Source organism: Catharus ustulatus, chromosome 10 (assembly GCF_009819885.2).
Source record: "Catharus ustulatus isolate bCatUst1 chromosome 10, bCatUst1.pri.v2, whole genome shotgun sequence".
NCBI lineage: Eukaryota > Metazoa > Chordata > Aves > Passeriformes > Turdidae > Catharus > Catharus ustulatus.
Window position 1 is genome coordinate 1,980,430 of NC_046230.1, and position 14,489 is coordinate 1,994,918.

Below are 14,489 nucleotides of genomic sequence, written 5' to 3' on the forward strand. Positions count from 1 at the left end.
GCACTCTAAACAGCGAGGTCAAGTCATTTTCATTCCATGTTTTGTTTATTCTGTCAAGATGTGAGTTTAGCAGCAGTTAACGCAGATGAGAGTTCAGCTAAGGAAGTGGACTCAATCCCCTGGACTATCTGAGCTGTAATCTCAGGGCCTGGAGGCACTCTGAGCCATCTTCAGTGACCCCAGCAGACCCTGTCCTCGGCAGGAGTCCCGAAAGGCTGCTCACAAAGGCTGCTTTGGCAGTCAGCTGCCTTCACTAAGCACCCTTTTTGGCAGGATTTGAATATCTCACTGAGAGCCTGGATGAGGGAGCAGCATAGGCACTACTGCAGTGCTTGTATCACTGCCATGGTGCAGTGGTAAATAAACAGCACAGAACAAAATTCACATGCCAGTGTCCAAAGGCCATCCCATCGTCAGGCTGAGGTGAGCTGAAGCCTTCAGAGAGTTTAACCACTCCATTTCTGGAAAGGAGAGAGGGACTGATAGTGGAAGGAAGTTTCTAGCTTCCAATGGGCAACCATAAAGCCTTTAAAGTAGAGAAGGCAAATAGGAGAACAAACCAAAGCTGTGGGGTTTGGTGGGTTGGTTTCATGAAGTCATCCAGGGGCTGGATTCATGGGTGCTAAACATCTGAGGTTTGCTGTGTTGAGACTGAAGTTTCATTTCTGTGCTAGTCTTCACAACAACACTTTTTTCTTTCCTAGCATGATCAGTACTTTTTTGCCTTTTGAATGTCAGTAGTAGACTGAACATAGCCATCTCTGACTCAGAGAAAAAAGATTGAAGAGGAAAAACTCATTTAACTCAGAGTCTCTCAGCCAAAATCGTGGAGTGAGTAAGCAACAGGAACTCTGAGGAAACTGGAATAAAACAGGATAGCTTTATGCTGCTGAAATTCGTGCCTTAAAAATTAAATAAAGGATTGAAAAAGATTTTTAACTGAATTGAAAGTTAAGCTATTTTTATTTATTTTGAAGAAAGGAGAAAACAGCATTTTGAATAAAATGCCAGTTTTGCACAATTAGATCCCAAATTAGAATTGTCCATGAATAGCATCAGAAGATCCTCTGCTGTGAAGACAGAGAGAGAATTCAGAATGGAGTCCTTCTCCTAGAAAGGATAAAGGCAGAATTTTCTAATGTATTATTTAACGCTTGTTATGTAGTGCATTAAGCAGTCACTGAGAGGAAAGCTTTTAAAAACCAGCAGTCTCTCTGATAGCATTAAATCTTACCCTAGATTTTTGTTAAAGTCAATAGTAAGAAAATAAACGAATTAATACATTTCAGTCTGCCCGATTTATAGACGCCAATCAAGTTACAATGCTGGACATGGCCAGCTGAAAGAGGGGAATAGATTTACCTGAGTGAGGTCTTAATTTAATCAGCTGGCCCCAGAGAGCTGAAGTCAGCAGGCTGGGATAAGAGGCAGCAGAGAAATAGTGCCTTTACTGCAGTTGCAAAGGAGAGTGACAGTGATGGAAAGGGCTCGAGGCAGTGTCAGAACACACGTATTTCCATGATTTATTCTTAATTTACTTTAATGACAGTCTGAAGGTTGTCCATTTTTCTTCAAATGTCCTCAGAATACTGATATTTTCTAAACATTTCGAGCGTGCTTTTTCTCCCCCTCCTTTCTTTGAGCTGCACTGCAAGTTGGAATCACAGCAGAGCTCTGCCTGCAATTTGCCATAAGGAATTCCAAGCACAATGTCAGAATACCCCTTTCCCAAACTATGCCCTGCCAGCTGCTGTCCCTTCACTGCAGTCCCTCTTGAGTCAGGTGTAGGAATCACACATTCCTCTTGAATTAATGTTGATATTATGGTAAAATTGAGGAATTCATTGCATTTCTTTTATAGTTTATTCTGGCAAAAGAATAACATGTGCTTTCCCAATACAATAGCTCATTTTTAGTATCAAGTGAATTTATTGATGGTTGTTCAGAACTACTGACATGCAGACAATGATCTCAGATTGCATTTACATTTCTGGAATACTTTCCATCTTTCCAGTTTCTGCCAGGAACTTGCTTCTGAGCAAGTGTGATTCAGAGTTTTCATTTTAAGATTGGACTGCTGTTTCATCTGCATTACAAATCCATGCCTTTTGCTTTCTTATGTATGTGCACTGCATTCATTAGTAACACAAATCCTTTAAACTTAGACCTGAACATTTATTGTTAATTATAAATTCTTCCAGGTAAGCATTTGTTCTTTCTGAGCACTCAGGTATGCTTTTACAGATCGACTATAAAATCATCACCCCTTCAGCAGTGGAAATTGTTTGTTTATTTGTTTGTTTGTTTTCTCCAATATATTGCCAATGAGAGGGTTTAAGGGCAATATGGTCTCAGTAATATTTGCAAATAGCTTGGAAATGTCTTCATAACCAAAGATTTACTATTTTTTCCCTTTTAAAAAAATCCATGTTTTTGCAATAAAGGGATACTCCTGCTTTCTTCTGAATCTAATTCTTTATATAAAAATACATGGAATTTCCTCAAAATGCATCTGGAGGGAGAAGCCTTCCAGTGCTTAAAGGAGCCTTACAAAAAGGGGGGAGAGTGACCCTTTACACAGGCAGTGACAAGAGGTAGTGATTTTAAATGAAAATAGGAGAGATTTAGCTTAGATATAGGAAGAAGTTCTGTACTCAGAGGGTGCTGAGGCCCTGGCACAGCCAAGGAGAGCCAGGCAGGCAGAGAAGACTTGAGCAAAACAGTGGGTGCTGAGGACAGAGCAGCCATGCTGAGCCCAACTAAACGTGAGTGCAAGTGCCCCATCAGTCTTCATCCATGTTTCAGTTATTCATAGTGGGTGTACAACATGTTCCAGCAATGTTTAAATATGTTTGAGCACTGTTTAAAAGACGTTTGATTAATCTCATGTTTACTTTCATGTTTTCAGATATACTCAAGGAAAAGAAAGCCCATCCAGAAAACAGAAATGAACCAAAACCAACCGTGAAAAAGATTGACACCACCACCAGCAGAAGCACTGTCAAGTCCTCCTCCAAACACAGTGTAACTGGAAATGGGAGCAGCCCAGCCCTGAGCCCCTCCCTTGCTGTTCTGGCAGCACTGGCAGTTCTGTGGCACTGTCCCCTGTAGCTGCATTGCCCTGCAGATGCTGTGCTAGTGCTCCTGTTCACTGTCATTGATACCTGCAGCCTTACCCAACTGGAAACAAATGGAAATGGCTCTCTAGTTGATGTGATTTGTTAGGATAAGTAAGAAGTGAAATGCTGGAGTTGGCAGATAGCAAGTGTCATCACTTACCATGTCTGCAGATAGCCTTTGGCAAAGCCCACCCAAGGTACAGCCAGGATGATCACAGGGATCTGAATAGCTTAAGTTATGGGGTGGAAATAACTGAAAACACAGAAATTGTGTATGTGTGTGTTACTGTTTTTATCAGTTTTGTTTGCTAGAATCTGACAGGCTGTTGTTTATTTGTTTAATTTTTCTGGTAAGTTATATGAATGGTCAGTCTTCAAATTCAAGGCAATACTTTGGTTTTTTTAGTGAACATCTAACAAGCTGTGCTACAGTTCACAGAATCACAGAATGTTATGGGGTTGGGATGGACCTTAAAGATCATGGAGTCCCAGCCCCCTGCCATGGGCAGGGACACCTCCCAGCAGCCCAGGTACCAGGTTGCTCCCCTGTATGGTGAAGGGCTCTCTGCCACCCTGACGAAATTCCTGAGTGGTCAAGAAGATCAAAACATATTTGAAACTTCTTTTCACTCTTATTGTTTAGATTGTAGGAAGCAACATAAAAACATATGGTGTGTCTAATATATCAGTATAGTTGCCTTAACTGTGGAAAAAAGAAAACCACTTTGTTTACTGAGGGACATAGATAGTGAGTTTCCCTGCCCCACAAAATGTCATTACCAGATGCTTTAGCATATGCTCAAGGCTTATTGGATGAATGTCCAGCAAAGGGAAACATAAATAAACATAATAATGTTTTATCCACTTGAATGCAGCTCTGTATAGAAAAAGAAAAAAAAAGAATAATTCAAACTTACTTTGCCTATGAGATGTTACTTAGAAACCAACTTAAGTTTTCCATAAAGGTCCCAGAGATATAAATTATTGGGAACTTCAGTTAGACACTAACTAGATTTTGTGTATTATGGATCTCTGAAATCCACTGTTTCATAAACTGTGTATTATTTAATTACATTTAATGTTTAAAATTTTGTATCACATTAGGTGTAAATGTAAAAACATTCTGAAATCTAGAACATTCTCTGTTACGCTTCATCTTGATTGCTACCCTAGAAAATGTCAAATGTGCATTATATTATACAAGGCTATTTTTTTTAAGTCAATGATACATTGATGCATTTTAACTTTCTGGATGAAAAAGTACTATAATAACTTCTAATGGGTTAAGAGTTAATGTGTGTTTTCCAACAACTGTTTACAGTGCCATTGAATATATGTATACAAACACAGCTGTATGAATACAGTGATTAATATGATAAATATATGAAACATTAGAATTGGTATATTTACTACATTTCATAATTATTACAACTGTTTAATGGCCATTTTCATGTTGTAGACTATTTTTATGTACAGTTTTGTAAGATGTAATGTAAACCATTTGCCTTTGGTTTTTTGTAAAACATCTCTTTGATACTTGGTATTACCCAGTCACTGAGATTACTCAGAAGAGGAGCCCTGGATCTCACTAACCAGCTTCAGGCATTTTATTGGCAACTTTGAGTCTAGAAGCCTGACTCGAAGAAGGTGCCATGGGCCAGGATTGCTGCTGAGTTTCACCACACAGGAGGTGACAGTAGCACAGAACAAGCAGACAATAAGTGAACAAAGGCTCACTACACTTACACATTTCCAGACAGTATCAGTGAACATGTATAATTATGTTTGCAAAGGTGGTGCTTGAGTTTCATTTCCAGTTTTGGTTCCTAGATCATACTTATGACATAAAGGTATGATCAGAACCATGGATGCACCCAGCTGCAGAGGTACCGTGGCAGCAGCTAAATTTTCTAAAAGATAATTCAGTTTTAATGTTGAAACAAGGAGATAAAATGGAGAAGATACTTACATTAACATCTATTTTAACTCTGATTGTTCACAATGGTAAAGATAGTAATATCCCTAGGAGTGTTTCCCAGTCCAATCAGCGAAAACCAGTTTTCCCACAAGTATTTAAATGGCTGTCCTGTGGTCTCCAGGGTTTGGGAGCTGGAACCATAATTAAAAATGCTTATTCATGTATTCATTTTCGGTGCCCTTTGGAAAAAGTGCTTTTACCTGTGGAGCTGTGCAGGTCTCCTCATTTGTGCCATGGAAGAGGACTCTGTGATGCCTGGCACTCAGAGCATCTTGCACTGCGATGGCTGAGTCAGACAGGAGCACTCTGTGCTCACACAGATGTGTACAGATGTGTACACAGAAATGTACCCTGGGTGCTCACACTCACCACCCGCCCCTCAGCTCACACCAAGCACTCTGGCCTCAGTAGAGCAGTTCCTGCCTGATGCTTGTCAGCCTGAGTACTGATTCAGTGTTCTCACACAGTGCTCAGTCATCATTCAGGCACTGGATTCCTATGGATAGAGGTTTCAGGGCTGGGCTCTGATCCTGCCAGATGTCAGCTGGGCAGTTTGGAGTTTTCAGATTTTTCTTACCTGCAGAGAGGAAACTGGAACAGGCAGAGCCAGGTGTGTTTCTGAGGTCTGTTCTGGAAAAGGTTTTAGTGGCAATCTCACCAGCCACGTGTTCAGCTGCAGCAGAGGGAGCTGCAGAAGGCAGGTATGCAATAATTCACCCAGGGGGTTATTTCTTGTTGCTGAATGTCATAATTGTGCTAAACAAAAACCTCTGAAAAATCAAGGATTTGGATTTGGGGATTGGTTGGGGAATATTTGTATTTATCTCTCAATCTAAACAAGACAACCTTTTTAAAAGTTTCTGTAACAAGACACAAGTTCAAATCGTGGAGTGAGATAGAATCATCATTTCATTGGAGTCAACCAGTATTTGGATAGACACAACTGGCTGCAGAATGAGGGAAGAGGGCTCTACATCAGTTAATACATATAATGCAAAAACACTTCTACACTGTTAAGAAGAGTACTGGTTAAGCCAGTGAAACCAGTGAGCATCAAAAATGGTATCATTTTAAAGGGCAATGCAGTTTATTTTTACTGGTGGTTTATGGTATTTTTTCCCTCAGGATCAGTTGCATTTACATATTTTAAAAATAATGTTTTCCATCAAACAAACCATCTATACCAGCAAAGGCAAAAACAACTGGCTGTGTCAGATAAAGAAAGGATTCATTTTCAGATGAATAAGTTATCTGCTTTACAAATTCTTTGTTACCCAGGACACTGTAATTACGATGTAATTACAAAGGTCTAAATTCAAAATACTTTTGAACTTGTCTATGTAATCTCAGTGCAAAATAAGGTACCAGTCTAAGAGCATTGCTGTAGCCTTGTCTAACAGTTACAAATTATATTTAGTCACTGCTTTCTGATTGTTTATTGTTTTGCTATGACTTGGAATATTTTGCTGTGCCCACATTTGTGAATGCCAGCATTGGAAAGTAACTGCTGTCGTGCATTTGTGAGTAAAATCAATGTACAATTTTCTGTTGGGAGTGATGCAGGCTTTTTACCAAATCAGACAAAGCTGCCATGGGCACAGTGTCAGTTCTTAGTGTTTGACTTCTCTTCAGGTTCTGTGTTCCCGTAAGAGGCTGGGGTCTGTGGGTCTCCAGTGTCCCTGGCTGTGAGAGCACCAGGGGAGGATGAGTGTGGGTGGGCAGAGGCGAGTGGCTGCAGGGTGCCAGGGCATGGCAGCCTCCAGCTGGCTGCTCTGAGCCCTTAGCCCAGTGTTCTCAGCTAATTTCAAGCAGCTTTTACACCTCTCCAAATCATGTCTTGGAGACTGGCCAGGCAAAGAGCAGCAGAGAATCAAGAGACTGCACTTTCATACAACTTCACAGCCACCTGCTAGGAATTGGACTTTTTTTGCAGTTTAGATGCTTTACAGTCTGGCCTCTCGCACTTTTTTCTGGCTTGCACATTGCCAGTGCTGTGCCCTCTCTTCTAGTGCAACTTCCTCATTGCATAAGGAGCTGTGATTCTGATCTCTCAGTAATGAACCTTTTGAGGTAAAAATGTCTGTCAAAGCTTGATAAAGGCACACAAATAATACTGTCCAGCCATGTTGACTTCAGAGGCTCTGTGCATGGGTATCTGGCTGTGAGATTCACATCTCTCTGATCTCTTAAATCAGATCTGTGTTTAAAATAACCCTATTCCCTTTTGATACCGAGACTACAACATACAGAAAAATTTTAAATTTGATTCTCTCATCCTGTATGAGTCTTCTCCATGTTGTCCTAATGAATGTTGCCTACAGACTTGATTTTAATATTAGTCAAACCTTTTTCCCATATTTACTGAGATATTCAGTGTTGCACATTATTAGATTTAAGCAAGGTCTGTCCAAGTGAAAGGAGCTGAAATACGTTGAAGTGAGATGCTTAGTAGGACAAAAATCCAGAAGGTTCCTACATTCCTGAATGCAACTCTTCCCATTAAACAGAGTTTACAGTCAAAATTTCCTAGCTAGCATGGTGTCAGAGGGATCTCAGCTTTTTAATGAAAATTGATAAGCAGCCCACCCATTTTAAAGTGGGAATCAGTTGATATACATGCTTTCCTCATGTCTCCTCACATGGTCAAGTTTTAGCTCTGTAAGACACATTCCCTATCTGGCACATTGTAAGTGCTTCATGTTACAACTGGCCATAAGCACAAAGCATTTATTTTCATTTATAGCATTTCACTACTCCCAGTGCTTCTTGTAATGACATATGGCATATCTGTGAGTGAAAAGTGAAACATCTTCCAGTCAATGTCATTACTGCTCTGACGTGTGTTAGTCAAAAAGAACACACGTAGATCTTCCTCCCATTGCCTCAGAAGTCTGGAATTATTCTCAGTACTGAGTTCTCTTCTGTTTTCCATCGTCACTCTCTAAATAGCTACATTTCAATTGTATGAAATATTAAGCCACCAAAAAAATAAACATAAAATATATGTTTAAAACATCTAAATGTTTTAAATATATGTATAAATATATAAAACATATAAAATATATAAAATATATTTTATATATAAAATATATAAAATAAAAATCTCTCTGAGTGAGAGATTGCAATAAATAGAGAATAAATTCAGAAAAAGATCCTGCATGTAACATAGAGAATACTCCCAGGAATGGAGTGGAGCAATGGACTAGAGCAATTTTTTGAGACCCTCTCCCTTCTCCAGATTCATGACCATTCTACCTTCACAGAGCACAGCAGGAAGCCTGCATGCAGGAAGCTGGTACTGAATTCAGCAAAGTGAACTAAAACTATAGCTGCACAGTGCTATTTAATAGCTTGCTTTGCTGTTTGCAAGGAATGCACTCCAACTGCAGGTGCAGCTGCTTCCATCCTTACTCAGGAAGCAGCTGCAGTTGCAGCTTTCAGAAGAGGCTGCTGGACAGACCATGATGAAATATTTTTGTGTCACTCCATGTCACTGTCCTAAAATAGGCTGGTTTAGGCATTTTGGTCATTACCAACACTACAAGGATTTCCCCCTGTGGAAATGCTGCAATACCCTTCCAGGAGAAGAGCACATCAAAGAGAGGCCACTGGTGCTCTCAGGATGTGCTTGAAGTGCTTCATTAAATACCCACTAACAATCACGTTGGTCTCTTTTTTCCATGCAGAAAGTGTTAATACCACCTTGCAAAATTATGCTGTTTGCACTTCATCATTTCAATTAATCTTTAGTAAATTACCCAGTACTTTGTAATTATAATATTTGCAGTTAATTTCGTGCCATCTTAAAAATAATTAGTTGCATAATATAAGCAATTAATATTTATTCAGCTTTTTTTTTCTCTTGCAGGGGGATATATAAATTGTCCTCAGTGGCCTTTCTGTACACCCAATTAGCACCTGTTTGAATTATTCTACAGGCTATGGACATTTCATTTGAAAAACAAATGCATTGCTAGTTTTGTGAACTCCTTGCAAATACAGAGTTGTAAAAATTTCTTTTCAGGGGAATGCAAAAGCACGTTTTTGTACATCTTCTGGGTTTATGAGCTACACTCAGCTTTTAGGCTATTGCACCTAAAATAGTTACTGACATTTTAAATGCAGTTAAAATGGAAGAAGTCTGATACCACTTTCCCATAATTAAGTACAGGATTCCAGATTTGTAGCCTGTTTTATTCAGTAATGAGAAAGGAAAGCAGTAAGACTTCAAGAATATAGAGACTAGTGTAATTTCCACATCTCTGTATACACATATACGGCTCAGAAGTTGAGAACACTGTGTTAAACTTGTGGAAATTAAACCAGATTGCTTCAATCTTGCAAGGAAGCTTCTAGGTAAATAGTAATTTTCTATTTCAATGCACAGAATACTGTGAAAAATCTTTTGATCTTTCTAAAAAGAAGACCTGAAAAAATGTTAACAATCAGCACACATACAAACTTGAGAAATCAAAAATAAAGATATTTTTCTGGAGGTATGAAATATTGGAACAGACTTTCAGCTCCTATAAATCAGTGCAGTTCCTTTGATTTCAGTTAAACAATGTAAATTTACCCTGACATTCCTATCTAGCCCAAGAATGGGAATTCCTGCCCATCTTTTTGTAGGTGCAGAAAATGAAGAGTAACTGCAGGGATTACAAAATTTGCTTAACTTTTGCATTGTCCCAGGCACTGATCAGACAGTATCTCATGCCTATAACACAAATCTGTAAGACATGGGATGCCCTAGGTCTGCTGGCATTTTCCCTTTCTAGGGCACAGCAGGGGAATGTTCCAGAAGCAGTTGGTTCTTCACCTTGGAGCTGGGCTACAAGGAGATATTTATTCTGTGAGTATCTCCTAGGGTAGGAATTCTTTCTCAGAGAAGGTTTGCTGATACAGATCAAGCTTTGAGGCAGATCAAGTCTGATTTTTCTGTTTCATGTTAAAACAGGATCCAGGTCTTGAATTGGTCCCAAAAATTAAGAGAGACTTGGAGAAGAGTGCTGGTGGCTTTGATGTCTTCAGGGAAGCTTCACAGCAGAGGAGGCAAGCAGCTGTGTTCTGCCTCAGCTGAAGCTTCTGTGTCTTTGCAGGCAGTTTCAGGTAAAATTATCCAAGGAGTTTCCAGATTAGCAAAATGACAAATTCCTGAGTTACTGCAGCCTGATGAAATTTCTTCCTAAGCAGAAACAAACGTTATTCTATATTATGCTGAGCATCCAGCTTGGAAGGAGACCAAAGCAGATGTCTTACAAAGACATAGATCCCCCGAGGGGGGTTGGGTTTGGTGCAAGTGTCAGAGTTTACCTGGTTGATATGGAAGAGCTCATCTACCCTCTAGTTCTGTTTTGGGGCTGGAAAAAAGCTCAGGTTTATGGCTCACAGGTGACAACCCATGTGTAGGGAAAAGCTGTAGGCAAGTCCACAAAGCAGTTGGGCAGTCAGTGAAAAATGAGAAGATGCATTTAACTGACTTGTTTGAGCTTTTGCATTAGGGACGAGCAACAGGGTTGAAACAGAAAATGTTCATTGTATCCCACTTATTCTGTGGAGCCCTACTGGAATAAAAATGGAAGCCAGTACATCAAACCTTGCAATTTGTGTTGCATAATATAGCTACTTACTGTTCTTTGGTATCAGAACTAACACAGCATGAATGTTTACACTACCATGGATAGAAGCTCTACTAAAATGTGTGCTTTGCTATTTAGCTTTTTAAATAACTAGTTTATGGCCTCCTAGTCAGTCTTTTAGTTAATTTTACTTTACAAGAATTAATAGGCTTCTCCATCTGTATCTTGCATTAGTTGTATCTTGGGTATTTTAAGTTCCAAAATAGATTGTTTTGCCCTAAGCTGTATTCAAGCTCTAATACGTATTTCTATTTCCCAAGCACGTGTTTTATTTGCAGTATATCTGCTTATATTTTTATTGCATAAATTTGTCAATTTTCTTCAGTTTGTTTTCAGCATTGAATACGATAATGGCAATTTAAAGAAACAGTCTGAAAACAATGTCTTAAAAGAAAAAGGCTACTTTGAAAAGTTAAACCACGCTTTGTAAAAGACAGTGAACTGTGGTTGGGAATAAAAATAAATACTCCACAGCAGGAAATTTTCATTGTCTATTAAAATTTCAGTTCTTTCCGAGTGTTTTTCATCATCAGTGATGTAAGTTACAAAGCTTATAAAATCTTAAATATATTTTAATCTGTTCAGATGATGCTTTGACTAAAGGATGCAGACCTTGAGAACTGCTGAGCAACTCAGTATTTTGGCCATAGTCTGGTAAAGGAAAGGTCTGTTTCCTCAGCACATTACGTCATTGTTCTTCTTCCTTTCTTGAAATAAGCACAGTCAGGTGTAAAGGTGCCTACCTGCTCTCCTGGGAGCTCTCAGTACCCCTGAAAAGATGCAATAATTGCAGTGGTCTCCTGGGTAAAGGCCACACACCTCCCACAACAGATAGGACTTTTCCAGAAAATTTCCATTCCTACATAAAGAGTCAGAACTGAGTTCTCTATTGACAGAGTTCTTGCAATCACTGTGTGCCCTGTTAAAAGCCTTTTGCCTGGTTTTGATTAGGAGCACGTTACTGCCCTGTCTTCATATAGGCCAGTGTCCTAGAAAAGAGAACTTTGCAGTTTTCCTTCATTTGAGGGCGGGAAAAACAAATCTCCTTTTTTCATTTTTTTTTTCTTTTTTTTTTTCCTTTTCTTTTTTTTTTTTCCCCCAGATGTCTCTACCTAAAGTGGCACAGCAGAGACCTTTGCTGTTACAAGCACTTCTTAAAGCTCATTTCCATGAGCTTCTCTTCACTGCTCTGTCAAAACATATGGGTTTTACCTGCTTAGAAGCTGGTGGGAAAGGTTTTCTCTCTTTTACTTCCTGCTCTGGTACTATTGGTTGAAAACTGTAGGACAGACCACTGAAGCACAACAGTATCATGAAGAAAATGTTCCTTGATTGTGTTTACGTGACTGTGTGCCTCCTCTACCTACCCATTTTTTTCTGAGTCGATTTGTTTTCTGGTTGCAGAATGATTTGCATATTGCCTCTTAAAGCATCCATGACTCCAGCTGTCCCTGATTCTTTCAAAATGCTTCCTATTTGAGGTCCAGGAATTGCACACAGCTCATCCCACCATGTATGGAGAGAGCTTTTTTCTAATAGATTCGGTTTTGACCCAGCTCCAAAGATAATAGCCACCAGCTCTTCTGTGCCGATGCTAAAGGGATGCTTGTTCTCTGAAGTGCTGCCTCATAAAAGCCTTTTAAGGATCTCACATTCATCCTCTAATTAAGCAGGTGTCTGAATCTGCAAAGCTGCTTCGTTCTGAAATCCAACCTGCCTCCACTTCAAAGGATGTTGTTCCTTTTCCCAAAGATGCTTTAAAAGTGCTTCTTTGACACTTCAAATTTGTAGGGTTATTTAAAGGCTTTGCTTCTCACCTGATTCTGTATGTATTTTCCAAAAATACTCAGAATACATCAGATCGGTGCCTCAAGGACATTCTTTAATAGTGGTGCTAGAGTTCGTATCTTGGACTGGAGATCATTAATTGCAGTGAGCAACTGGCTCTTCTGCTTAGCCTAATGACACAGGATGCATTTCATGTTTCTCCCATCAGGAATCTAAATCTTCCCTCTTTAGGTTTTTTTTTCCTTCTTTTTTGTTTCATTTTAGTTATGAGCAACATGTCAATTTGGCTTTGAAACATCTAGAATTGGTCACACCCAAACTCTGGGTAAAAAAGAATGCATCTAACCTACCTTGTCCCAGGGGTTCCAATATGGAGCAGCTCCAAATACAACCACTGACTTACCAGAATGATGTTTTGCCTTATGATACTGAGAGGCACTGTGACTTCTGTGTAGGAAGTCTTCCTACACTTCAGTTTTACATCTGAAAATAAACAGTCTTTTTTTGGAAAGAACGCCTGTGAAGTCATGATTAACTCAGGAACCCAACATGAACAACCACCATCCTAAAAGAGCAAACTGAAAATACTTCTGCTTGTGTAAGGAAAAGACAGGTTTTATTTGCATTTATTATGTCCTCAAGGAGACTCAGAGTTAACTTTAGAAGAAACAAGGAATTCCAAAGGAAGAGAAACCCATGTCCTACACCTACAGGATTATGTCCTACAACCACAGACTACTACTTTCCCATCTTGCATGTTTTCAAGAAAACAGCATATGGATGAAAAGAATTTGCTAGAGCAGACAGGAGATTACACCAGATGTGAGCCCTGTTCACTCACAGCGGTTACTCTGTGTTTTCTTGTGGCTTTTTGGCTCTGCAGCACAGATTCAAGGGAACATCTAGAACCTGAAAACCGCCAGAGAAAACAGAAAACTCAATCCTTATGGGGTTGCCTCTCCTGGTCCCACAGGCATTGTGCTCTGCTCCCAAGGGGGTAAGGACACAGGGTGTTTCTCACAGCAGGACCCCCATGTTTTGCCTCAGGGCTCTCAGTGGCTCCCACATCACACTGCCATTCCCTTTTATAAGGAGCATGCAGACAATGTTATGGATGCTCCACAGACAGCACACAGGGCATGAAGAAAAGGAACTTCTGCTGATCTTCCTCCACCCAGGAGCAGGAAGGAATGAATTATGCCTGAGACAACCCTTCAGTTTCAGAACTATCCTTTAAAAACTAAAGGCCATTTTTTCATCTGACTTTATTTGTTGATTCAGGCAAGTTCTGGGGCAGCAGGAGGCTGCTCCCTTATCCTATTGCATAAACCCTTACCGTGCCTGTCCTCTGTTTTCTCAGCCAGAAGTGGGTAGACTTTTCTAGCTGCAAAATCAATATTTTTCATTACAGAGTAACTTGGTCTGCAGAACTAGAAAGTATCCTGGTCCTACTGGGTCTAAAATGTGAATAACCTCAGATCTTTCAGGAATTAGAAACTTCTAAGAGTGGCAGTGGCTTTGCCTTTCCCTGGAAAGTATCCATGGTACACCCACACCTGGTACACACTCCTGTGTTCTCTGGTGAGGTCACAGCTTAGCACTTGTCTTTCTCAGTTCCACCTTAAATTAGATTTACAGTTCTTGAGACACATTTGGTGCATCAATTTCCTCAGGGAATTTCTTTAATTTAAGGAGAGGTCCAGAGACTCTAATTAACCTCAGATGAAGAGCCCCATAGTTCATTGTGTGTCTGGGAAAATGAACCTCAGGGAACAGCACTTTTACATTGCATGTCAGGACCACAATGAGAACTCATGTTTTTGGCTCCTACTCTGGCATGTAACCTATTAGAACAGTGTGAACAAACAAGTTCATTAACCTCCCAGAACCTTAAGTTTTTTTCTATGCAAAGAAGAAATTATATTTGCCATGGGTGAAATCTGGGGGGGAAAAAAAGAAATCAAC

At 39.8% G+C, this 14,489-nt stretch overlaps 1 protein-coding gene across 1 annotated transcript in view; it reads left to right on the forward strand.

Annotated features, from left to right (window-relative positions):
* The window catches only part of LOC117000876 (glypican-5-like), a 335,608-nt gene extending 328,965 nt beyond the window's left edge, over window positions 1–6,643 (forward strand). The window contains exon 9 of the mRNA XM_033068932.1: window positions 2,909–6,643. Coding sequence (XP_032924823.1) covers window positions 2,909–3,111 — 203 coding nt within the window. The 3' untranslated portion in view covers window positions 3,112–6,643. The remainder of the gene's footprint in view (window positions 1–2,908) is intronic.
* Window positions 6,644–14,489: the final 7,846 nt, after the last annotated feature.